Genomic DNA, 25140 nt, shown 5'->3' with positions numbered 1-25140 from the left:
TTGTTTCATAAGGGAGATCGGATCCTAGACCACGTCATCAGCTGGTTAGTTAGTCACTTAATTAATTAAAGAGAAGCGGTGAGAAGATATCTTTCAAATTCAAATTCAAATTCAAAAACACTTTATTCATGTAGGTCACAAAAATGACACTTATGAATGTCAAAAAATATATATAAATATTGTTTCTTATTGAATTGACCGCTACTTCGTAAAGGGTTGAGCTAATGAGAAGAAGTAGCAAGAAACTCATTGCCACTCTTTTAAGTCAAGATTTACATTTTAGTTGTTTTACAAATCATTTCAATTACAATATATGCAAAGTGACGCAACAAAAATACTCAAAAGTCAAAAACTGAAAGGCTTACATGAGTAAGTCAAAAAAAGAAAAAAAAAGTAAATTAATACTTATAAACACAAGAGTTATTGAGTATAGTAGATGCATCAATCCACACATACCGTGAATAAATAGAGGCATTATGTGAGCATTTCATTAAATAAAATATATAATAACTTTAACTTTAAAGGAAATAATAATAATAAAAAAAACACATCAAGCAGACCTCCCGGTAACAAGATCATCCAGCCCCCACGAGTAGCACCCGTTCACGAGCATGACGCATGGACCAGCCATCGCCTCCCTCGACCATATTTTAGGGAAGGGAACGACCCGCCCCACGTCGCCGCCACAAGCAGAGGCATTTAAGCGAGCATGACGATACCTGCCACGAGAAATCTAACGAATAACAAAACAATTCAAGTTCATCTACATATTATGCAATACTTACTAAATGCCTCTATTTACAATTTTGTTTCAAATTACATAACTCATGATAATGATTATTAAAATTGATTAAACAACAGAAACAATATTAATATTTAAATAACTATAATGACATTTATCAAACTAAGACAGACATGTAACAGCCCAGCAGCTCAGTCCCAAGGCTTCTTTAGATCCAGATATTCAGATATTTTATAGTACCCTTTTGTATACAACTTTTTCTTTAGCACTGATTTTTATTCATTTAAAGGTAACTTCTGAATGTCAATAGGGATCTTATTATAAAAACGTGTACACAGACCTCTGAATGAAGTTGTGACTTTTTGGAGTCGACTTACATGAACAGCAAGCCTATCTCTATTTCTAGTATTGACATTATGAGTGTCACTAATTTTTTTAAACGAATTTATATCTTTTTTTACATAAACAAGGTTTTCATATATGTATTACGATGTCAAAGTCAAAACTTTTATTTCCTTAAATTTTTCCCTTAGTGACACTCTTGGTCCTAATTTATAGATGGCACGAATAGCTCGCTTCTGCAGTGTGAAAATGGTGTTAACATCGGCAGCATGTCCCCAAACTAAAATACCGTATGTCATCAGACTATGAAAATAGCTGAAGTAGACCAACCTCGCGGTATTTTCATCCTTAAGTTGCCGAATTTTTTTAACTGCGTATGCTGCAGAACTAAGCTTTTTCGCCAAATTCATAATATGAATATCTAAGGTAATCCCTAAAAATACGGTTGTATCTACAGGTTTCAACTCATCGTCTTTTACTACCATATTTGTTTCAACCTGTCTAACATTATGCAGGGAAAATTTTTTTTTCATTAAGAAGGAGATTATTCGTAGTGAACCATTCCACTACTTTGGAGATAGCATTGTTCACGTCATCAAAAGCAGTATGCTGTCTATGTAGTTTAAAAAGTAAAAAAGTATCATCTGCAAACAATACTATCTCATGTTTATTTTGTACAAAGTATGGTAAATCATTTATATATACAAGGAATAGGAATGGCCCAAGAATCGAACCCTGTGGAACGCCCATGGTAATGGGAGATCCAGCTGACCTCTTACTGTTCACTTCAACCATCTGAAACCTGTTGCCCAAATAAGACTTCAGAAGGCCAAGTGCTTCTCCCTTGATACCATAATGATGTAGTTTCCTGATTAAGATTTCATGATGAACAAAGTCAAATGCCTTGGATAAATCACAGAAAATGCCAACGGCATCCTGACAATTTTCCCAGGCTTCAAAAATTTGCTGAATAAGCTCAACACCAGCATCTGTTGTTGAGCGACCCCATGAAAAACCAAATTGTTTAGTGCTCATTAAATTGTTACCATAAAAATGATTAAGCAATTGTTGTAAAAATTTATTGTGGATATCACAATAAGATATTATTGCCACTCATAATACTTATCATTGCGTTAGAACTAGCCTCATTTTCATCAATTATTTATCATTTTCCTAATGATATTTTTCATTTATTGTTAGAAATACATGAACTGCTATGTGTGTGCTTCATATAATTAATACGTCTAGATAGACTATGACAGCTGTGAAAACATCGAAATGAATTTAGAACTAACCTATATTATGATCAATTCACGCACACTAACACAAAATTTCATAAAAATCTAATATTCCTGGCCTGTCCTTATCATTTGTCGAACAGCAAGAGACTCTATCTAGACGTATAAATTATCTATGCTATGTTCTTACAACATTTCAAGAATTCCTTCAATTTCTAATGAAAATATTATCAGAACAGTTTTAGTACAAATAGGAGCATTCTTTCAAATGAAAAAATTATGAATAAATGACGGGGAATTAAGGGGTAACTCACACAAAAAAATAAGACGTTATTCAAAACGATTCAGTCTAGTAAAGAACCAGTGGGAGGCTCCTTTGCACAGGATGCCGGCTAGATTATGGGTATCACAACGGCGCCTATTAATACTGTGAAGCAGTAATGTGTAAGCATTACTGTGTTTCGGTCTGAAGGGCGCTGTAGCTAGTGAAATTACTGGGCAAATGAGACTTAACATCTTATGTCTCAAGGTGACGAGCGCAGTTGTAGTGCCATTCAGAATTATTCGGGTTTTTCAAGAATCCTGAGCGGCACTGCATTGTAATGGGCTGGGCGTATCAATTATCCTTATTTTCATTTAAAAAAACAGCGCATATTAACGCGTTCATTAAACACGCGGCTTTTGTGCGCAATTGAAACTCCATGTGCATAGGCTTTAAGCCGAATATATTTCACAATTTATGGAAGTTGGCACGAATAATAAAAAAATTATATAATTTCTATATGTATAATGGATATCCATTAGCTTTTACGTTATGAGACTAATCTAAACTAAACAATTACAAAACTAAAAAATAACCGAATAGATTCATACGCGGCGCAGTTCTGAGGTAGCAAACACATAAATGGATAACATACTTCTTTTAAAGTCAGATCAAGATAAATATGCCCGGTGCAATCTGTTTGTGAAACATATATGAAAAGTGTCCTAATGTTATGTGCCTGACGCGTTGAACATGACATCTAGACATTCAATTCATTCAATTCCTAAGTATTTGTTTTAACTGTAATCTTTAAGATGCACTTTTATTCATTTTTACATTAAGTTATTTCTCTTTTAATTTTAAATTGAAAATAAAATCTGATAATTTTTAGCCTTATTACCTTCAAAAATTAAATTACTTTAGTTGATCTTATAACCATTACTGTTATTTAGTTTTATGTTTTTGATTTAAATTTTACTAACTAACCAAACTGTGTACATCTCTCATAGTCATGTGTATCAGTGTTTGTTCCTTTATAAAGTAAGTCTCATTGATTGTTAAATATAACATGATGTTCATGTTCCGTAAAAATAAATATATAAAAAAAATTAACAAAAAAGCAACCGCCTCCAAAAACATAAATCCAAAACAATAGATATAATGTGCACTAAAAAGTATAAATCTAATTGCGTATGTTTATACAATATAAATAATTAATCTAATTCTAGTTACGATTATTGTTATTTTTGGAATCGGTGTCTTTAACACCGAACACTAGAAATAAGGGATTGCTTGTAACTAATTCTAGTAGGCTTCATAAGATACATAATAGCTTTAAGGGTAAATGTATACACTTCTACAATAAAGTCCCAGCCACTGTTCAGGCATTGTCTATAAATAAATTTAAATGTTTTATAAAAAAATGGCTCTGTCGTAAATCCTATTACTCCACTGCTGAATATCTAAATGATCGGACAGCCTGGGACTAGATTGTGATTATTTTATAGCAACTGTACAATATTGTATATTTTATTGAAAAGAGCGCAAAAAAAAAAGAATGCTGGGAGAGTTTCTTGCGCCGCTTCTTCTCTCTCAGAGCGCCATTTGTTTCCGAAGCGGTAGTAGTATCTAGTAGTATAAGAAATGACATCAAAAAGAATTCTAAAGGAATCAATTTTGAGAAAATAAATGCCTTTTATGCCTTTTTCCGCCGCAACCCGCTCTCGACTCTCGCCTCCGCACGACTCAAGCACATCTCACCTATAACAAGATAGGTTTTGTTACTACATATAATGTATGTAGTAACAAAACCTATCTTGGATGACAGCGACTCCCAAAATTACTATATGCGTCGGTTACAGATCTGGAACAAATTACTTAGGGACCACTCGGGAAGCACCAGCTTTCAAATAAAGAAAGAATTATCAAAATCGGTTAACCCAGTCGAAAGTTATGAGGTAACAAACCTTAAAAAAAAATACCGACGAATTGAGAACCTCCTCGTTTTTCGAAGTCGGTTAAAATGTGACCATATTGGCGAGTAATACCTTCTATAAAGTGATTGACTAAGTAATAGCTGGCTCAACAGTCAATTAAAACAATTTAGTGGCGTGTGTTTACTTGGTACAGTAGGAACAAAGTTCAGCCCGATATTGCACTTGTATTAGTTTCGCTTCAAAGCTCATAAGGAAGTTGGAGAACGTGCTTTATAAGACCGGCAGCATCGGAGCGACCAACACTGCACTGAGCCATGCTTATACAGCTGGAACACAAACCACGCGAACTTCATACACTAACTGGTTTCTGGTAGCATACAACGTACACATTCGTGTCGTAATTTCAAGTCATAATTAAGGTTTTCATTGGATTTCACCGCAGATCTATTTTTGTCAGTTTTATTACCTTATTTTTCAAATTTTGAATTGAAAACTTCATTAGCCGCGTTGGGCACTTTTTGATCGATGGAAAATCTTATGGGTTCGCGTCACTGACATGCTCATGACTGGCGCACGCGATACATGGATAATTAAAAATAAGAATACGTATAGGCTACAGTTGGTCACTTTTTGATGGGTGTAATCTCGTGAGTTCGCGTCACTGGAATGCTTATAGCAGTATATCTGTAGCTATACAGCTGACGTTTTGGTGTTGTGTATATCTTATAAGTAAAACTGAATGGATTTAGTGAAAATTTCAATAATATAGTGTGCATTGTTGAAATAGTGTTATATTTTATTATTATTTGAATTGTAGAATCATTGTGCAGTACAATAGTGAGTACCAAATAAATTAACTGATAGTTTTAAGATAAAAAAAATAACAGAAAATTATTTTAAATCCTCGTATTTATTTCGGAGTTTGAAAATTTTGAAATTAATGATGACAATGTTTAAAAATCATTGATATTTATGTTAATACAAATATTTTCCATAAATAATATGTGTGTATATTAATATATAATAATAATATTATATAATATATTTGAATTTAAAAAAAACCGTATAAACATACATATAATTATTGCTCGGAGGGTCAGTAGATTTCAAAATCAGATTGGTGTTGATAATATTAATTGAAACATTATGAAATTTCAAATTTTAATAGTAAAAGTTTTAAGTTTTCAATTGTATCGGCAGTCTCTACAACTGCACATTTTTATTTTTTTTTCTTAATCGAGTATATCTACGAAATTTTAAGATTTTCATCATTAAATAATTTATTTTATGGCGTTATTCTATTATATGATATATAAGATAAAATTGCCACCCGATCTTGATACGAGTGCATTCATTAAATCGGGTGTCTTAAAGTGAATGAAAATTGGGGTCAAAATATCCATTAGATCTAAAGAAGAATAAGAAAAAGATTTGAATCAAGATTCCGGAAGCCGCAGTGTTGGTAGGCCCCCCACAGGATGGACCGAAGATCTGGTCAAGATCGCTGGAATACGTTGGATGAGGGCAGCGCAGGACCGATCGTCGATAAAATCTTTTTTTTTTTTATGGAATAGGAGGACAAACGAGCGTACGGGTCACCTGGTGTTAAGTGATCACCGCCGCCCACACTCTCCTGCAACACCAGAGGAATCACAAGAGCGTTGCCGGCCTTTAAGGAAGGTGTACGCGCTTTTCTTGAAGGTACCCATGTCGTATCGTCCCGGAAACACCGCACAAGGAAGCTCATTCCACAGCTTCGTGGTACGAGGAAGAAAGCTCCTTGAAAACCGCACTGTGGAGGACCGCCACACATCCAGATGGTGGGGATGATATCGTAACTTGTGGCGTGTCGTGCGAAGGTGAAATTCGGCGGCAGGAATCAGGTTGAACAGCTCTTCGGAACACTCCCCGTGATAAATGCGGTAGAAGACACACAATGAAGCGACGTCTCTACGCAACGCCAAGTGATCCAGCCGTTCACAGAGTACTGGGTCCCCGACAATTCGAGCTGCTCTGCGTTGCACGCGGTCAAATGGATCGAGCTGATACTGGGGTGCGCCAGACCAGAGATGACAGCAATCCTCCATATGAGGCCGGACCTGCGCTTTGTAGAGCGCTAGTAGGCTTTGTATGCTTGAAGTAATGCCGTGCTCTATTTATGACGCCCAGTTTCTTTGAAGCCAGTTTGGCTTTGCCCTCCAGATGGCCACGGAATTGGCAATTGCTCGAGATTTCGAGACCCAGTATTCCGATACTAGGCGAGGCTTTAAGGGTTCTCGAAGAGCGGTGATACGGCAAATGGGGTTTTTTTAGTGGTAAACGCGCAAACTTGAGTCTTCTGGGGGTTAAATTGGACAAGGTTCAACTTACCCCATTCCGCGACCTTCTCGAGAGAGGACTCGATAGAAGACACAAGTTTCACCCGGCACTGGTCGACGTTTTCCCGAGAGAGACCTGCATGGCCCGTGTATACGGCATCACCAGTGCTGTCGTCTGCATAGCAATGCATGTTGGCGGTGTCCAACATATCATTGATATGCAGAAGAAACAGCGTGGGAGATAGCACACAGCCTTGGGGCACTCCAGCGTTCACGGGTTTGGGATTCGAGCAATAACCGTCGATAACGACCTGTATGCTGCGCCCAGTAAGGAAGCTGGAGGTCCACTTGCATAAGCTCTCGGGAAGCCCAAATGATGGAAGTTTTGCGAGGAGCGCCTTGTGCCATACACGATCAAAGGCCTTCGCTATATCCAGACCAACTGCCAGGCCTTCCCCCTTGCTTTCAATAGCCGCCACCCATCTGTGTGTTAGGTATACCAGAAGATCGCCAGTCGACCGACCATGGCGAAAGCCGTACTGCCGGTCGTTGATCAACTGGTGACCCTCAAGGTATACCAAGAGCTGGCGGTTAATTATGCTCTCCATAATTTTGGAGAGTAGGGAGGTAATAGCAATAGGCCTGTAGTTTGCCGGATCCGAACTGTCTCCTTTTTTTGGGATCGGATGGACAAGGGCTGACTTCCATGAATCAGGGACTACGCCTTTTGAATAAGAGTGCCGGAATAAACGCATTAGCACCGGCGTCAACTCAGGGGCACACGTTCTAAGCACGATTGGAGAAATGCCATCCGGCCCGCTCGACTTCCTGACGTCCAACGAAAACAGAGCTCGCCTAACAGTTTTCTGTCGGAACTGTACTTCAGGCATGGAGCTCTGACACCGCGGGATGGTCGGCGGTGTTTTTCCGTTGTCGTCAAGAGTCGAGTTGGAGGAAAAAAGAGTGCACAGGAGATCGGCTTTCTCTTTTGCCGTATGGGCCAGGGTGCCATTCCTCATGTGCAACGGCGGCATGGACGGCTGGTTGAAGTTACCAAGAGCAGCTTTCGACAACGACCAGAACTTGCGTGTTCCGGTCGGGTAACTGGAAAGCTGCTCGCCAATTTTGACGACGTGCTTCGATTTCGCACGGGCGATTTGCCGCTTAAAAAATCTGGAGGCACGGTTATATTTCCTCTTCAGAACTTTGCAGTTCGGATCCTTTGAGCCCAGCGCCGCAACCCAAGTTCGATACGCCTGTTTTTTGCAGTCAGATGCTGCTTTAACTGACGCATCGAACAAGGGCTGTGATCTGCCACCGATCGGTACTACAGAGCTTGGTATAAAAATATCCATGCCCTGCAGTATCACATCGGCTATTGCAACGGCGCAGGTATTAGGATCATCCGAAAGGAAACAAACCCTGCCCCAAGGGTAGGATGCAAAAAAGGAACGCATCCTATCCCAATCTGCTGACTTGTAGTGCCAAACGCGGCGGGTCGCTGGTGGTCTGCGACGTTGGCGTCGGATAGGCACTACACTCCTGACCAGGCAATGGTCGGACGTTCCGAGAGGGGCGTCGACAGAGACCTGGTAACCATCGGGATGTGTAGTCAGCAGAAGATCTAATAAGGACGGCATGTGGCTATCCACATCCGGGAGCCGCGTCGGTGACTCAACCAATTGGGACAGACCATACGCCAATGCAAAATTATGCACAGATCGCCCTGCGTAGTCTGTGGTACGTGATCCAAGCCATTCGGCATTGTGCCCGTTGAAATCACCCAAGACTACGATTTCAGCGGAGGGGATCTGAGCAAGCACGTCATCAAATGCCGCTTGAACGCAGCCCATGAGGTGATCCGTTTCTGCGTTACCACTATGGGACCTGTAGACACACGCATAGATGCGGACGCGGTCCTCTAAATCTACGCGGAGCCAGAGAGTAGACAGGCCCCTACCCTCAAAATTGCCGAGACGGCGACAGCAGATATCCTCCCTAACGTACACACATACCCCGGCATGAGGCATGAAATTATGCTCAATTTTGTACCCGGGGTACGTTAAATATGACGTATCGCTAGGTCGAGATATCTGCGTCTCCGTAAGGAAACACAAGGCCGGCTGCGCCGTCTCAAGGTGGTGGTGGACGGCGTTTAAGTTGGAGTGAATTCCCCGGATGTTACAAAAGTCCACATTAAGAGTGGAGCGGGGTGCCGTGGTGTTGCTGCCCTGTTTGTCCTGTGACATACGCGGTACTGTGCCCTCCCCAGAATACGAGGGGCAGCCCGAGCGCGAATGCTCGGGGAGGGATTCTCCGGCTCTATAAGAGCCGGTACCCTCCTGGGGTAATTTATTTTTTAGGACCGCTCTCATATGTTGTTGGGGGGGGGGGGGGGAAGGACGGGGGGGAATGGCCTCCGGTCCTCGACACTAACCTATGCGAAACATAGTGGCACTAGGCCGCTACTTCACGCCGGTATTCTGTGCGAGTGTGGTAAGTAACCCGGACGAGTCTGGCCCGATTGTGCTGACGTCATAAGGCAGCAGCGTGACTCTCCCACTTTCAAAAAGCCCGTAGTCGCCTCTTACGACACCCTTGGACCTGGGACTACCCTATTCTTTTTACGCCCCGAGGCAGCACAGGGCAAAATAATCTTTGGGGAGGCCTTTGTCCAGCAGTGGCTGATGATGTTGATGATAAAGATAGAATACAACAGGGCGGCTCTGTGTCAAATGTGATAGTGTAACTCTTGTATTACTAAAGTCAGACTTATAATAGTAATAATGGTTTGCATCATCTAACTTTATCTACACCCATGCCTTAAATTCTCTATTAAAGATTCTGAAACAGTTAGCTTATTGCCAACATTAAAACACCCAATGTTCTAATAACCATTACATCATCCAAACGAGTGTTGTAATGTTGTACTGAATTTCATAACAACACTCCTATTTTTTTTTTTCAATCCCTTCACGCTCAAAGAGTTTTAGCAGACAGCCACATTCTTATTGCTCGATGCGTGGTATCTGTATGAATTTCAAAAAAAGAACATTTTCGTTTAGGCGCGTTCCACACTACCAGAACGTCGCGCGCCGTAAAAAAAAGTAGGTTATTCGAATCCCCGCCATTTTTCTTCGATATTTTTATTGTTTTGTTTACAAAAAATGAGCGATTCATTTTAAACGCTGCAAAAGAACATAATATTCAAATGAATTTTAATTATTGCACTATACAAAATGTAAATTACTACAAAAATAAATAATTATTTCTTAATACTTAGTTAATTTGTTTATAATCAGTGATGGATGATATTAGGTTACTACTAGGACTGGCTGTTTTAATGTTAGCAGTAAGCTGTTTCAGAATGTTTTAGAGGATTCAAATTCTGGGTGTAGATAAAGTCTTGTATGCAACTGTTGATAATTAGGTATTATTATACAACAGTTGCATAAATAACTATTAACAATGACAAACATCTTAAAGCACCCACGGGGAAAAAATGTATTTGATAATTTTTAGATGACGTCATAACTTGTTACCTGTAACCGCCCAATCTTCGCCGGTTAAAGCTATTGTTACTGTTAAATAGCCACCTGTCCAAAGTGTCAAATAAATATTCGAAATTGATTTGATATTTAACTTTATAGTTAACTATACCAAGGAATAGGATGGTGCAACACATTCCTCAGTCTATGCTAAAGTCAGTTAGTGTTAACGTTACATTTGACTTTAACATTAACTATAGCAGCTAATATTATGATGCAACCTAGACTTATTGTACTATTGTCAAGAAGCCTTTAAACATTTCGTATGACGATTCCTCACGTGTCGCAAAGAGCTCCCGGTATTAAGATCCCCGCGTTATATGTTCACTTGTAGATAGACAGAGCCGCGCGGCGGAGCACATCAATGCTCATAATAATTTCGAAGCGCAGCAGAAAGAAGCAATGGTTATATTATTCTCTTTTATCTCGGGGAAAGGTTTTTAGAGGGAATATTTAAGCGTGATTCAGAATGAAGAATTGTTCTCTGTGGCGCGCTCTGACATACTATGTATTATGTATGTTTCTGTAAATGAACGACGGGTTCTAGTAAAGGGTGAGAGGGATTGTATTTATAAGGCATGTCTTATGTGATATGTAGATTGTGAAAATTTATTTCACTCTTTGATATTGATATTCGTAGTGAATTGATGTCTCTATCTGATAACATGTTATTGGTTTTTCCTTCGTCATTGCCGATCCAGTACTATATTGGTAAAAAATAGATTTGAATTGCTCCGATAATGATATGATTTGTTGAAATACAGGGTGATAGGTTATACCTTAAATATTACAGATATCAATAAAAATTAAATTCGAGATTTCGAGATTTTGATACCACGTTACCTTATCGGTAAATTAGTAAAAGATTAGTAAAAAGGTTTTGTTTCCTTATATAAAAAAAATATTTCGGCTTAGTACTAATTAAAAAAACTGTTTGTAAACCTATCAAAGTCATAAAAATATATTTTAATTGAATAATATTTATTTCTATGTAAGTAAAAAATTTGTATTCAAAGTAGTTGTTCTATTCTAGTAATGATTATTCTTATTTTTGTAACTACATGCATATATATAGTTATAGGTGAGATGTGCTTGAGTCACACACGCAACGTGAGGAGGCGAAGCGAAAAGCGAGAGCGGGCCGCGGCGGAAGGACACCGATTCCAAAAATAGCAATAATCGTTACTAGAATTCGATTAATTTATTGGATTGTGTAAAAATACGTTATTATTTTCATACTTTTTAGTGCATATTATATCTATTGTTTTGGAATAGTGTTTTTGATGTAAGTTGTTTTTTGTTAAGTTTTTATATCACTTTATACTGAAGTAAAAATAATCTGCAAAATGATGAAGTTCTAAATGTTGATTTAAAAGAATGACAATGAGTTTCTTTCCTCTTCTTTTCATTAAAGCTGAACCTTTTCCGAAGTGATACTAACTGGTAAGAAAAAAGCTTTTGACATTCTTAAATGTCAGCTACTTGATGAATAAAGTAATTTTGATTTTATTTGGCAGTAATGTAGTCTCCCACTAGTTATTAAACGTAATTATCTAATGATTAAGGCTACTGGAAACCCAAGGGCTGGCAGCTATTTCGGTCAACGGATCAGCCTAGCTATCCAACGCGGAAGTGCTGCCAGTATTCTTGATACGCTTCCCCGTAATTATAGTTTTCATTTTATGAAATCATAGTATTTTAAGTATAGTTATAAGATTTGTTTCAAATATTATAAGAGTGTATAAAACAAAATATCGTAGTCGAAAACCAGCGCACAAGTGCTTATTGCAAGCGAGAAAATATTATTATTTTGTAACTTTAACTAGTGAAATACTAGCGAATATGTAGCGTGTGAGTGTGTTTGACACATTGATACATTACGTTATGTAAGTAGGCTGAACGGAACTGTGAAGAGTTGTGAGGAACACGGATTTCAGAGAGTGTTGCAGCCAAGAGACGCGATGTCGACGAGCTGCGAATGACTACGCCGGATGTCTGTGAGACGACTTAGAGTGCCAATTCCGCGCCGATCTGTGGCTTCACGTACAATATCACATGAAATATTTGATGCCTGATAAATATTCCTTACTCCTTCATTGTACCTATGAGGTTTACTTATAAACACAGTCTACTGGGACGTGTTTGTATAAAATGTAAGCCTCATTAAATTGCCAAGCTGATTAATGCTGAACAAATTATTTACAGTCACAAACGTACTTATTATAATTTTAAATGAATAGAATAATGTTCAAAATACTTACCATCAGGAGCCGAACTAGTAGGAACCTGTACATTGGCTTACAGAACCAATCCTAATCCTAATTAAATTAGATAGTTAAGTTAAATTCTTGGATTTACTGTACTATTGAATATTATGTACTCTTTATAGGACCTTTTAATGGTAATCTGTGGTCTGAGTATCTATTTGTGTCCTATGCTAGGTGAATGAGTGATTGTGAAAGGGTGTGTGTCTATATTGGGGGTAAGGTTTACCAGTGGCAGGCTCCTTTGCACAGGACGCCGGCTAGATTATGGGTACCACAACGGCGCCTATTTCAGCCGTGAAGCAGTAATGTGTAAGCATTACTGTGTTTCGGTCTGAAGGGCGCCGTAGCTAGTGAAATTACTGGGCAAATGAGACTTAACATCTTGTCTCAAGGTGACGAGCGCAGTTGTAGTGCCACTCAGAATTTTTGCGGGTTTTAAGAATCCTGAGCGGCATGCATGCTATTGGGCAGGGCGTATCAATTACCATCAGCTGATCGTCCTGCTCGTCTTTTATCTCGTCCCTTATTTTCATTAAAAAAAAGTGTGATATGTGGCACCTTTTGAATGGACATATTAATGACTGAGATACAGATTTCTGAGTAAAAGTAAGTAATTATATAAGTATAATATTTCCTTTCAATCTTGATACGGTCAGGAGCTCTTTAGTCTCGTCATAAGTGAGACTTTAAAGGAACTCAAACACTTTTCATTTGCACTGATCTGTATTGAGTGGACATATTATGTTATGGAATTTATTCTTATATTAAGGATTGTTCTCCGCCGCGCTTCAACTTAGTACCGCAGGCGTAGTCACAAAGTGCGGCAACTAATACTACGCCCTGTATTAATTTTCGAGCAATATGTGATGCTGACGTGCTACATGTTCTGTTAAACTTTGCTAATAATTCTAACTAAAATGCCAGAACAAAATAAAAAGAAATAAGAAAGACACTGGGATCACATATCATTAGTAAGTATTTCGTCTTTTATTAATTTTAATGTGAAAGAACACGAAGCGTATGTTACAAAATTTTAAAGATGCCATTATTGACGACCTGTATAGCCGAGTGGTTAGCGATCCTACCTACTAAGCTAGAGGTTCGAATCCCGGCAGGTGCAAGCATTTATATGATGAATATGGATGTTTGTTTCCGAGTCATGGATGTTTAAATGTATTTATGTATGTTTATATGAATTTATGTATGTTTAAGTAAGTATATTGTATTAAATATATCATTGTCTTGTAACCCGTAACGCAGGCTATATATGCTTAACTTGGGGCAAGATAATTTGTATAAAAAGTGTGTCAATGTTATTATTATTATTAAGTGTCAAGATGCGACGCACACAAGCATCTTATAGTTGCCGTAATAAAAAAGCTATTGTTTTTATTGAGTACGGTATGTAGTTGGAGCGCAGCGGTGACCAATCCTTTATCTAAGAATTTATAATTACTTTGTCAATATTGGGGGTGAGAGAATGTATAAAGTTGTATTGTATTTTATAAGGATTTTTGGTTCTCTATTTTTTATGGACCGGAACATCATTGTTACAGTATCCATTTGTATATAGAATGTTCCACAATGAAAAACGTGCTGCAATCTACATTCCCGGAAATCAAGGTTCCACACATCAATAATTCGAGTGGAAATGTATTGTCACAATATATATTTAACCGACTTCAAAAAAGGAGAAGAATCTCAAGGCGTCGGTATTTTTTTTTATGTTTGTTACCTGAAAACTTTCGACTTGGTGAACCAATATTGATAATGCTATTTTTATTTAAAAGCTCGTGCTTCTCCTGTTCAGCTCCTGTGGTCCCATTGCAATAATAGTAACTAGAATTTGATTAATTAATTAGATTGTATAAAAATATGCAATTATTTTTAGTGCATATTATATCTATTGTTTTGGAATAGTGTTTTTGAAGCCGGTTGTTTTTATATTAAAATTTTTCTAAATACAATAATATTGCTAGGTATTAAATCAAATTTTCCTGAAATTATTTTCGTTTACGTGTTATGGAAGAGATAGACGGTAGGACACTTCTATATAGCCTATGTAGTGCTACTCACCTCCGCCGGGGCTCGACGCCGTTGTGACGTAGAAGCAATGCAACAAAAGCGACAGCAACATTTTCGTCGTCATTGTTCTTTCTACTTCACTCACTCTCTCTCATCCCATATCGTCCCTTCTTTGTCACACTTTTCCGCGTTTTCTCGTCCATGCTTGACAGCTTTTTTCACATTTTATTGTTTATTGTTCTTATTACCTGAAATGAAAGAATAATAGTTCGTTTAATAATTTTATAGAGTAGTGGTTGATCTTCTACTTTCTTATTAAAAATATTTATTTAAAATTACACTTTAATGCATTTCAATGCAATGACAGCAATTTAAACAAGAGTTATCCGTCACTAGTGGGAGGCTCCTTTGCACAGGATGCCGGCTAGATTATGGGTACAACGGCGCCTATTTAAAAAAAAGGATATGTATATTATTCTAGCGCTATGCGCGTTATAAATAGTAAAGTTTGAATCTTAGATCATTTATATTATGTCTAAATAGACTTAGACGGCTGCGAAAGCGTCAGAAGAAATTTAGTGTAGAACTATCCTCTATTTTGAGCAATTCACGCTGACTAACACAAAGTGTCATACAAATCGCGAGTGTAAGACGTCGCTTGACACGCACAGTAAACTATTAAACCGGGTCTTTTTTTATCGGTTGTCTAACAACAAGAGACTCTATCTAGACGTATAAATTATCTAAGGTTTGAACTTAAACGAAATTTCATGAGACTTACTTTTTCTATATTGAAATTCCCTTTCTTTAGATTTTTATAGTGTTTTCCGGGTTCATTGTTCTATTTATAGAGATATTTAATCTGTGTGGGCTTTATTATTCTTGATTCTATTTAAAAATCCGTATTAGATAATTTATAACAAAAAAACAACCACCTTCAAAAACACTATTCCAAAACAATAGATAAAATGTGCGCTAAAACGTATAAAATAATTGCAATCTAATTAATTAATCTTATTCTAGTTACGATTATTGTTATTTTTGGGATCAGTGTCCTTCGCCCGCAACCCGCTCTCACCTCTCGCCTCCTCACGACTCAAGCACATCTCACCTATAACTATGTATGTAGTAACAAACCTATCTTGGGTGACACCGACTCCAAAAATTACAATAATCGTAATTAGAATAAGGTTAATAATTTAGACTGTATAAAAATACGCACTTATTTTTATACTTTTTAGTGCACATTACAATTCTATTGTTGTGGAATAGTGTATTTGAAGGCGGTTGTTTTTTTCTTATTTTTTTTTTATTTTATGATTTTTAGTGAATTTGGAATACTAATAATACTAACAAATTGTCTAAATATGTGAAAATATACTAAATTTTTCAATGCAGCGATGAACGTAAGTACTTTGCAATTTGATTACAGACAGTGTTCCGTTACTTTGTCATGCTATCAAACTATCTTTGAAGTATATGCTTTCCAATTAAAAAAGAATCATCGAAATCGGTTGGCGCGATATTGAGTTATTCGTAAATTTATTATCCACTTTGCTACACGTATGTATAGCAAAATTTAAGATTTTTATGGTTTTGTCATGGATTTCGCTGTCAGATCTGGACCAAATTATAATGGGACCATTCGGGAAGCACCAGGTTTCAAATAAAAAAAGAATTATCAAAATCGGTTCACACAGTCGAAAGTTTTCAGGTAACAAACTTTTTTAGAAGTCGGTTAAAAAGTAAAAAAAAAAAAACAACTGGTCTATACAATATTTTAAAGTTGGTGACAGTAAACCTACCTACATAGGTACTTAATTCTTACCCTCGAAATTAGAGTTTTTATATTTCGATGGTACGAAAATTGCTACTTTTAGAATTTCGTCAAAAAATACAGAAACGTTATTGAAGAGACTTTGCATTTAAACACGCTACATACACTGAAAGTAAAATATATTGGTGATCACGTGGTTATTATTTATCGCTGCCTTGCAACTGAAATACAGTGCAGAGAATACTCAAACTGGCCGAATAATGACCATACGAAGATGCAGAGCGTCTACGAAGACGACGTGAAGTATCACCTCATGAATAACCCGAGGAGCCGAATTAATATAAATGTTTCCAATCAAATGTCATGGACCCACAGGGCACATATTGCAAATTCAATGACCCAATTCCTCGGACATATTTGGCACGATATTAAGCCTAGGCGAAACACAAACTAAGTGTTCAATTCACGTGTGTTACGAATATTTTTGATGAAAAATATTTCGGATCGCTATCGGTATTTCATTGGTGGTTTTGAATAGTTAATAAAAATTGCCATTTAGTTATTGAGCCGTAAATAGTAATGGCGCGGATGAATAAAGAATGAAAAAAGGTTTTTATAATACGAGCTGGGATTTTCAATTTCGTTTTATGCGTATTTATTCAGTCGTCGACTCTTGTATGGCTACGTTGGGCCTAATATTTATGAATCTAAAGTAACTCATTGAAAATAAGCATTGTTGAGGCTGAGTTTAATTATTATTACTTATTTATTTTTACTCGATACATTTGAGCCCTATAAATGTTTGCAAGGTTCTGGATCTCTCGTTCCTTCATAACATAGTTCATGGTAGGATCGACAGTACAGAGCTAACTGAACTATTGATACAATTACGAGTGCCGTCAGTTCACACTAGACACACGTTTCTATTCCAAGTCCCGCTGAGTCACACTAATTATTATGAAAATTCGGTAACCTGTCGCAATCTATGCAACCATAATAAGCAATTCAATAGTACTGAACTTTTTAATAACAGTAAATCTTTAAAAGGAGTGTTAATAAAAAATCTAAAGGAAGGTTAAATTTAGAGTAATTCACAAACACACACACACACACACACCAAACCACATTCGCACAAATATCATGTCTTATTATAAATATCACTTATTAGATGTAAGCCCTACAAAATAGTATTATTATAACCTAATATAAGTTCTGTAGATTTTGTGATGTTTTAAATAAATAAATAAACTATATGGATTATTTTGTTTCGTCAAGATAATGCCCCTGGATCCTATGACCGCTGTGGCTACTGCTGCAATTGATACATTGAAATGGATGACGATATGATTTGAAATACTTGAGCATTCTCTTTTATTTATCTGGAAAACTTAGTGTTACCATTATACAATTTCCTTATTAATTAATTGGAATCGTATCTATACTAATAAATGGAGAGCCATTTTTTATTTTTGGTTTTACTGCAAAATCGGAAAAATACTTATACGATAAGATGCAGCGTGTTGCGGAGAAGGTTTAAGTTAATCATATGTTGATTATTACTTATAATTGTAATCGCTTATAATGCTCACAGATTACCTTTATTTATTTACGGCGTGTGTGGATGATGCAGCTACTGTACTCAATAACTTTTGTATTAATTTACATTTACTTTTTCGACTTACTCGTGTAAGGAATTGACTTTTTGACTTGTTTGAGTGTGTTTGATGCATCATTTTACATATTATATTGTCATTGAAATCATTTGTAAATCGATGGAAATGTAAATCTTGATATAAAAGAGTGGCAATGAGTTTCTTGCTACTTCTTCTCATTAGCTCAACCCTTTACGAAGTAGCGGTAGATTCAATAAGAAAATATTTTTTTGACATTCATAACTGTCATTTCCGTGACCTACATGAATAAAGTTATTTTGATTTGATTTGATTTTTACGGAGCCTATATTTATTGACTTAGAAATATCTATATATTCACAATACAAACAATTCAGTCAAGACCTTTAATAACATATGAAAATAGTATTTTCTTTGATTAACGCGAGTGTTACACATTTAAATAAAACACTTTTAAATGATTAAAACGCATGTAATTGTAACTGCTTTAACATTAGATTAGATTTTGCGTAAAAGTTACATTTTTTATTTTAGTTAACCCGACGTTCCAAGACCTTTCCAGATCTCGTTTTCAGGAGGACTGCAGATGACTTTAAATACATATGTCAATTCATACAATGAGCGGGCGCAGGGTAATTTATTTATATGGCAAAACAACGTTCGGGTCAGCACTTGTATATACAGCCTGCGATCAATATACGAGATAAACTACCTGTATAAGTGACCCTTGGTTCCGACTTAAAAACTGGGCTTTTGTGAAAATCTGTGCAGTCATAACAGATTAGCCGTAGTAGAGCGTTTTCCAATGAATCCATGCTGTGCGGGGATATATATGGATGATTTTTCCTGTAATGAGCATTTAAATAATATAGTAAGAGGCTTAGTTGGTACATCTTTGGTTTTGCGAACAATTATGGGAGGAATTTAAGATTAAGAAGATAAGAAGAGATTACAACATTTTATTTAGTGCGTTTGATATTATTTCTGTTTTACTTTTAGAGAAACTAGCATCAGATTGAACTCTATTCTGAGCACTTTGGCTGGTAGTGAGAGAAATAAAGGACAGTTGAAAATAAGCTGAGAAGAGATGGCAAACTTCTGTGTTCTCCTGTGGCTGACGATTGATTTTCATAAGAAAGACGGGAGGGCAGAGTGTTAGAATTGTTTTTTATGGATTTAGTTCAAGGACCAAAATAATTCAGGATTTTTGTTATTGATTCTTCGCATCTTTCCATGTAGATTTTATAACTAGGGTCTTCTTAAAGTTTCACTCTTTTACGGTTTATATCAAAACATCGGGACAATTGTATGAAGATACCATTCGTCGGGTCATAAAGCTCGGTCTACGCAGTCTTGGAGCTGAAAACTGGCCGTCGTCTAGTCCCGATCTTAATCCAGGGGGATTATGATATATGGTCAATTTTAGAGAATACGGCTTGCTCTAAACGCCATGATAATTTGGAGTCCCTAAAAAATCTGTAAGATGGCAGTGAAGGATTCTCCCATAGAAATTTCTATTGGCCTCAACGTTTAAAGGACTGTATTGCAGCCAATGGAGACCACTTCGAATAAGCTTTTAATATTTTAAATTGTTTTATATTTATATATTAAACTAACACAATGTAAAAGTAATAATTTTTTTCTTTGTTTCAGTACTTATGGCCAGACTAAGTATATTGTATTTCTGAAGAAATTTAAATTTTCTTTGAGGACTTTTTTTCGCCGTGCGGTACCATGGTGTAGTAAGTGGAGGAATAAAATTTGTAAGGAATATGTTTATGTTTATCAATAATGTCATTATATAGACGAAAATAATTCTATCGCTTCTTCTATACGAGACAGTCATCTCAATCCATTTCACTTCAAATCAATTTCATGATATCGTAGTCACCTCGTATATACATAAATTTATGTCATTTATTTGCTTTAAGGTGCTTACAATTTGTTAAATGTTGAATTAGGTTTAATGATTTATCTTAGGAATCCTCAGGTACTAAGTAATCCTAAGAGAAAAGTTCAAGCTAAGTAATATATGGCAGTCAATCAATGATTTATATCGTGGGGCCCAGAGGGGCGGAGAATGTTAAAAATACTATCTTCGCGCCTCAATAAGGCTACTGGAAACCCAAGCGCTGGCAACTATTTCGGTCAACGGATCAGCCTTGCTATCCAACTAGAAAATGCTGCCAGTATTTTAGGTACGCTTCCACGTAATGATAGTTTTAATTTTATGTAGTCATATTATTGTAAATATAGTTATAAGATTTGTTTTGTCTGAATAAATAAGTGTATTATATTTATATCGTAACATAAGTTATATTATGTGAGGTTATATTCAGACATATTGTTATTCAAATTCAAATTCAAATATTTTTATTCAAAATAGGATTTATAATCACTTCTTGAAAGTCAAAATCTACCACCCATTCAAAAGAGACTGCCTCAGACCTGAGAAGAATGGGCGCAAGAAACTCAGCGGGCTTTTTTTTTATATAAAAATGGTTTCAAATGTAACATTTTCTAATAATTGAGGACAATATATAAAACCATTACTTGGACGAGAGTACTAAAATGACTGAGCCCTATTTGCCAAGCATTAAGTGAGTATCTTTTTATGTGTTCTAGTCTTTGCAAGACTACGTAAGTATACTCTAAAATACTTAAACTAGTGCATTCAATAAATAATTGCAGTAATAAATTACTCTGAAATCTTTCGTATTTCGTTTTATAACTCAGTATTTTTGTTTATTTAAAATGACAAATTTGCAATTTATGATTATATTATTTGTTAACAAAGAAAAAAATCCAAATTGTAGTTAGTAAGTAACAAACTGTAAAGTGCGAGTCGTAGCAACAATAATAGACTCGTTTGTACACATCGAAGAAACGGAACATTTGTACCCATAACATTATCGTCACCATAAAGATCTACGTCGGTACAATCTCGTGTAGCAAATGTGGGCCATTTACGTTATTGACGTCGGTGCTGCCTCCCAGAAACTCCTGACCTTTCGGATTAGCCGCATCATCGTCTACCTCAACAGTTTTGTGAAGGTGAAATGTGAAGGTAGGATCAAGTTAAGCTGGTCTTAAACTTGTGGCCAGCTACTCGTACGTTCGCTAGTCTTTCGTACACGTATAGGTCGGATATCGTCATTTGTCAAACAAACTCGCCAATAAACCATTGGAAATAAGATACATATATACCGCTCCGACTTCACCATTAACCGTTTCAAGGAGTAAACCAGTGAACATTTATTCATTAGTTTCGCTATACTAAGCTTATACATGTAATCTAACGATACCAATTATAAACTGTTACAGTATAACACTTCAATAATACATAATTATTGTAATAGTCACATTTACACTAATTTATTTAATATTCAATATTGTTAACGGAATGGAAAATAATAATTGTTTATATTATATCTATTAAGAGAGATGATTAATAATTGTGAGTGTGTGTATCGTAGGCGATAATCACCTGTGTGACTATGTATAGTGGAGGATAATCATTTCTGACACTGTGTATCGTGGAAGTTGATCATTGGTGAGAGTGTATCGTGGGCAATAATCACCTGTGAGACTATGTAAAAAGGCATAAAAGGAATTTATTTTCTCAAAATTGATTCCTTTAGAATTCTTTTTGATGTCATTTCTGATAACTACTAGATACTACTACCGCTTTGGAAACAAATGGCGCTCTGAGAGAGAAGAAGCGGCGCAAGAAACTCTCCCAGGATTTTTTTGCGCTCTTTTCAATAAAAATATACAATATTGTACAGTCATTTCTATCACTATAAAATAATCATAATCTAGTCCCAGGCTGTCCGATCATTTAGATATTCAGTAGTGGAGTAATAGGATTTACGACAGAGCCATTTTTTTATTAAACATTTAAATTTATTTATAGATAATGCCTGAACAGTGGCTGGGACTTTATTATAGAAGTGTATACATTTACCCTTAAAGCTATTATGTATCTTATGAAGCCTACTAGAATTGGTTACAAGCAATCCCTTATTTCTAGTGTTATAATAATGAAAATCACTATTAAGAGCAAAAAGGTGACGATTTTTGTGAACGTATATTAAATTTTCATAAATGTACTGACAATGAAACAGTCATAATATTGATTTCTTTAAATCTTTCTTTGAGAGACTGTCTATAACTAGTTGCCAACCTAGCAAAAAAATATGTAAGTAAATGTATAGTGGAGGATAATAATGTCAGAGACTGTGTATCGTGGAGATCAATCATTCGTGAGAGTGTATCGTGGGCAATAATCACATGTGAGACTTGTATAGTGGAGGATAATAATTTCTGAAATTGTGTATCGTGGAGATCAATCATTTGTGAGAGTGTATCGTGGGCAATAATCATCTGTGAGACTATACATAGTGGAGGATAATAAAGTCAGAGACAGTGTATCGTGGACATCAATCATTCGTGAGAGTGTATCGTGGGCGATAATCGCCTGTGAGACTATGTATACTGTAGGATAATAATATCTGAAATTGTGTATCGTTGAGGTCAATCATTCGTGAGAATGTGTAATCGTGGAGGATAATCACTAGTTAAGAGATGTAGTTCTTCTTAACAGTATTGTTGGTGTATGCAAAGCGGTATCCATTCTTCATCCAAGAGTTGTACAAATATTTTTGAACATATTATCCATAACAGGGCCGGCCGTTTGTTGTGTATATCGGTACGGTGGTGATTGCGGTCCATGACTGATATATAAGTGTAGCGAAAACATTCTGTCTATATTTTTAAGTGTCTGCAATTCTGCGTCTGAAAAATTAAACATTCGGGGCACATTAATTTAATTCAAGAGATTACCGAGATGCTCCATACTGGATTAGGCTCTCTTTGAAAAGAAACTTGAGGCCTCGAAGGACAAATTAGGGAAATTAATTACTTTCTCTGGAGGAATGGCGCGCTTCATTTATTACGCTGACGAGACGTCGCATTGGTTTAGTTCTCCAATTATCTGAGTTTGGATTGAATTATAATACGAATGCTTCAGTAATTCACGGTGTAATTCCCTTTTGTAATGTTATCAATATTATATTGTTGACGCGCGGATAATTGATTATGCTTCGCCATGATCTAAAGCTGATTTTAATTCGAGTCATTTGTAAGCCAAAATTACAATTTTGCTGAATACAACAGCGATATCAAAAGACGATTGTGCTGTGAAGATATCTTCAACTTACTCTCAAACAAACACGAACAATAATATTTATTATTTTTATTAAACATGAATTTAAAAATATTGTTAAATATAAAAAGTAAATTCTTGTCTGATTTCCCTTTCGTTTTTTATTTTGATCTAATTCTAGCTGACCCAGCAAACGTGACCCAGAAACCTTAAAAAAAATAGGCTATAAAAAAGATGTTGGTCAGGCCCCCGATATGCAAACAAAATTTTATACAAATAGTTGTTTCGGAGGAGTTTGGTTACAAACACGACACGAGAAGTTTATATATATTATATTTGATTTGTGACAGTTTGCAAAATTTTAGAATAAGAAAAAAAATTATAATTATTCACAAAATGCACTGCCAACAAAATAACTTTAAATGGAGATTTTGGAAAATCTTTGAACGAAATACAAAGTGAAGCTGTAGCTGCAATGGCTTGGAATTAGGGACCAGTAAATAAAACGTTCCTTTTAATCGGATTCAACACCCGAAGTATTTTCTTAGGCAGTCGTTAGCCTTTTAACTTAATCCTTCTATAGAGCGTTTAAGTAAAATACATTTGAACTCATTGCAGTTTCACCTTTGTGTGAAGACACATTAAACAGAACACAATATGATCTTCATTCGAAATCTTACAAAACAAACATAGTGTCACTTTATCCAGTAAATAAATAAAGTGTTTGTTAGTTTGTTTTGATTTTTTTTATATAATTCTATGATCTTCAACATTTACATTATTGAATTATTTTTTTTTACTATTTCTGCATTTTATCTTCTTCTAAAGTCATATCTGATGATTAATAGTGTTTAACAACCACCGATTTGTAATTCAAATATAACGTTGCTCTTGACATGAATTAGCTGTTTGGTTAGTATATAATTTTATTTGTTAATTATATGAAACAAAGAAAGAAAGAAAAAAGTTTATTCATGACGATATAGCACAATAAAACATTGAGAAATATTATTTTCTATACGTCACAAAGTGTCCCAACTCAGCATATATATTAGCATTTGATGCTTAATGATTGATTTTTAATGTACACACCTCGTAGCAATTAAATATATTGTGTGCCAAATTGAAAAACGATTATATATATTTTTGAATCGAAAACTTCTTATGGCACGTACAGCGTGCACTTTATTATATATCTATTAGCTGACCTCGCAAACGTTGTTTTGTCTTATAAATTATATATGTAAACCTTCCTTGAGCTTCAAAGAATCTATTACAAAAGATTTCATTGAGATCGCTTGAATAGTTTAGGAGTTATCAGGGAACATATAAACATACATTCTCTTTTATATATAAAGATTGAATGAAACTAAAACTAAACATTCAGATAGGTAAATTTTTATTTAATAGTAATATATTATAATGATTTAGTTTCTTATGTTGAAAATTTATTATTATCATTATTTTGTGAAAATCTATAAACGTCGTGGGCTTTATTGAACGTAAATTCAGTTATGATTTGTCTTTTTATCAATTCGACAAGTGTTTCGCCTCTACACAAGGCCTCCTTAGATGATGTTGACTCGGTGAATTCTGGCACCAGACTAGTGCTTTTATCAACTCAAGAAAACTCAGAACATTTGGTTTCTTATGTTTAGTTAAATAAATCTACTCATAACATAATGATCTAAGACATTCATCAAAATTCGAAATGAGCCCGTGAACAAGCTGAAGGCTATCGAAATATCTATTTAATTGCTCGGGCCGTATTCAAAACACGAGCGGTCAAAGTTGGAGTTGTAATGAATTGTGAAACAACTAGCGATATCTCGATCCATTACCGCCGCCATGTCACAAGCTCTGCCGTCGAGATTCATCAGCTGACC

The 25140-nt window shown here is 35.9% G+C and overlaps 1 protein-coding gene across 2 annotated transcripts in view; it reads right to left on the bottom strand.

The window, feature by feature from the left end:
- The window catches only part of LOC126975570 (protein sidekick-2-like), a 308905-nt gene that overhangs the window by 174242 nt on the left and 109523 nt on the right, over window positions 1–25140 (bottom strand). For both annotated transcript variants that reach the window (XM_050823516.1, XM_050823517.1), the window contains exon 2: window positions 14731–14927. In XM_050823516.1, coding sequence (XP_050679473.1) covers window positions 14731–14803 — 73 coding nt within the window. In that variant the 5' untranslated portion in view covers window positions 14804–14927. The remainder of the gene's footprint in view (window positions 1–14730; window positions 14928–25140) is intronic.

Source organism: Leptidea sinapis, chromosome 36, assembly GCF_905404315.1.
Source record: "Leptidea sinapis chromosome 36, ilLepSina1.1, whole genome shotgun sequence".
Taxonomy (NCBI): Eukaryota; Metazoa; Arthropoda; class Insecta; order Lepidoptera; family Pieridae; genus Leptidea; species Leptidea sinapis.
Note: the sequence above shows the minus strand (reverse complement) of the source record. Positions and strands in the feature narration are given on the sequence as shown.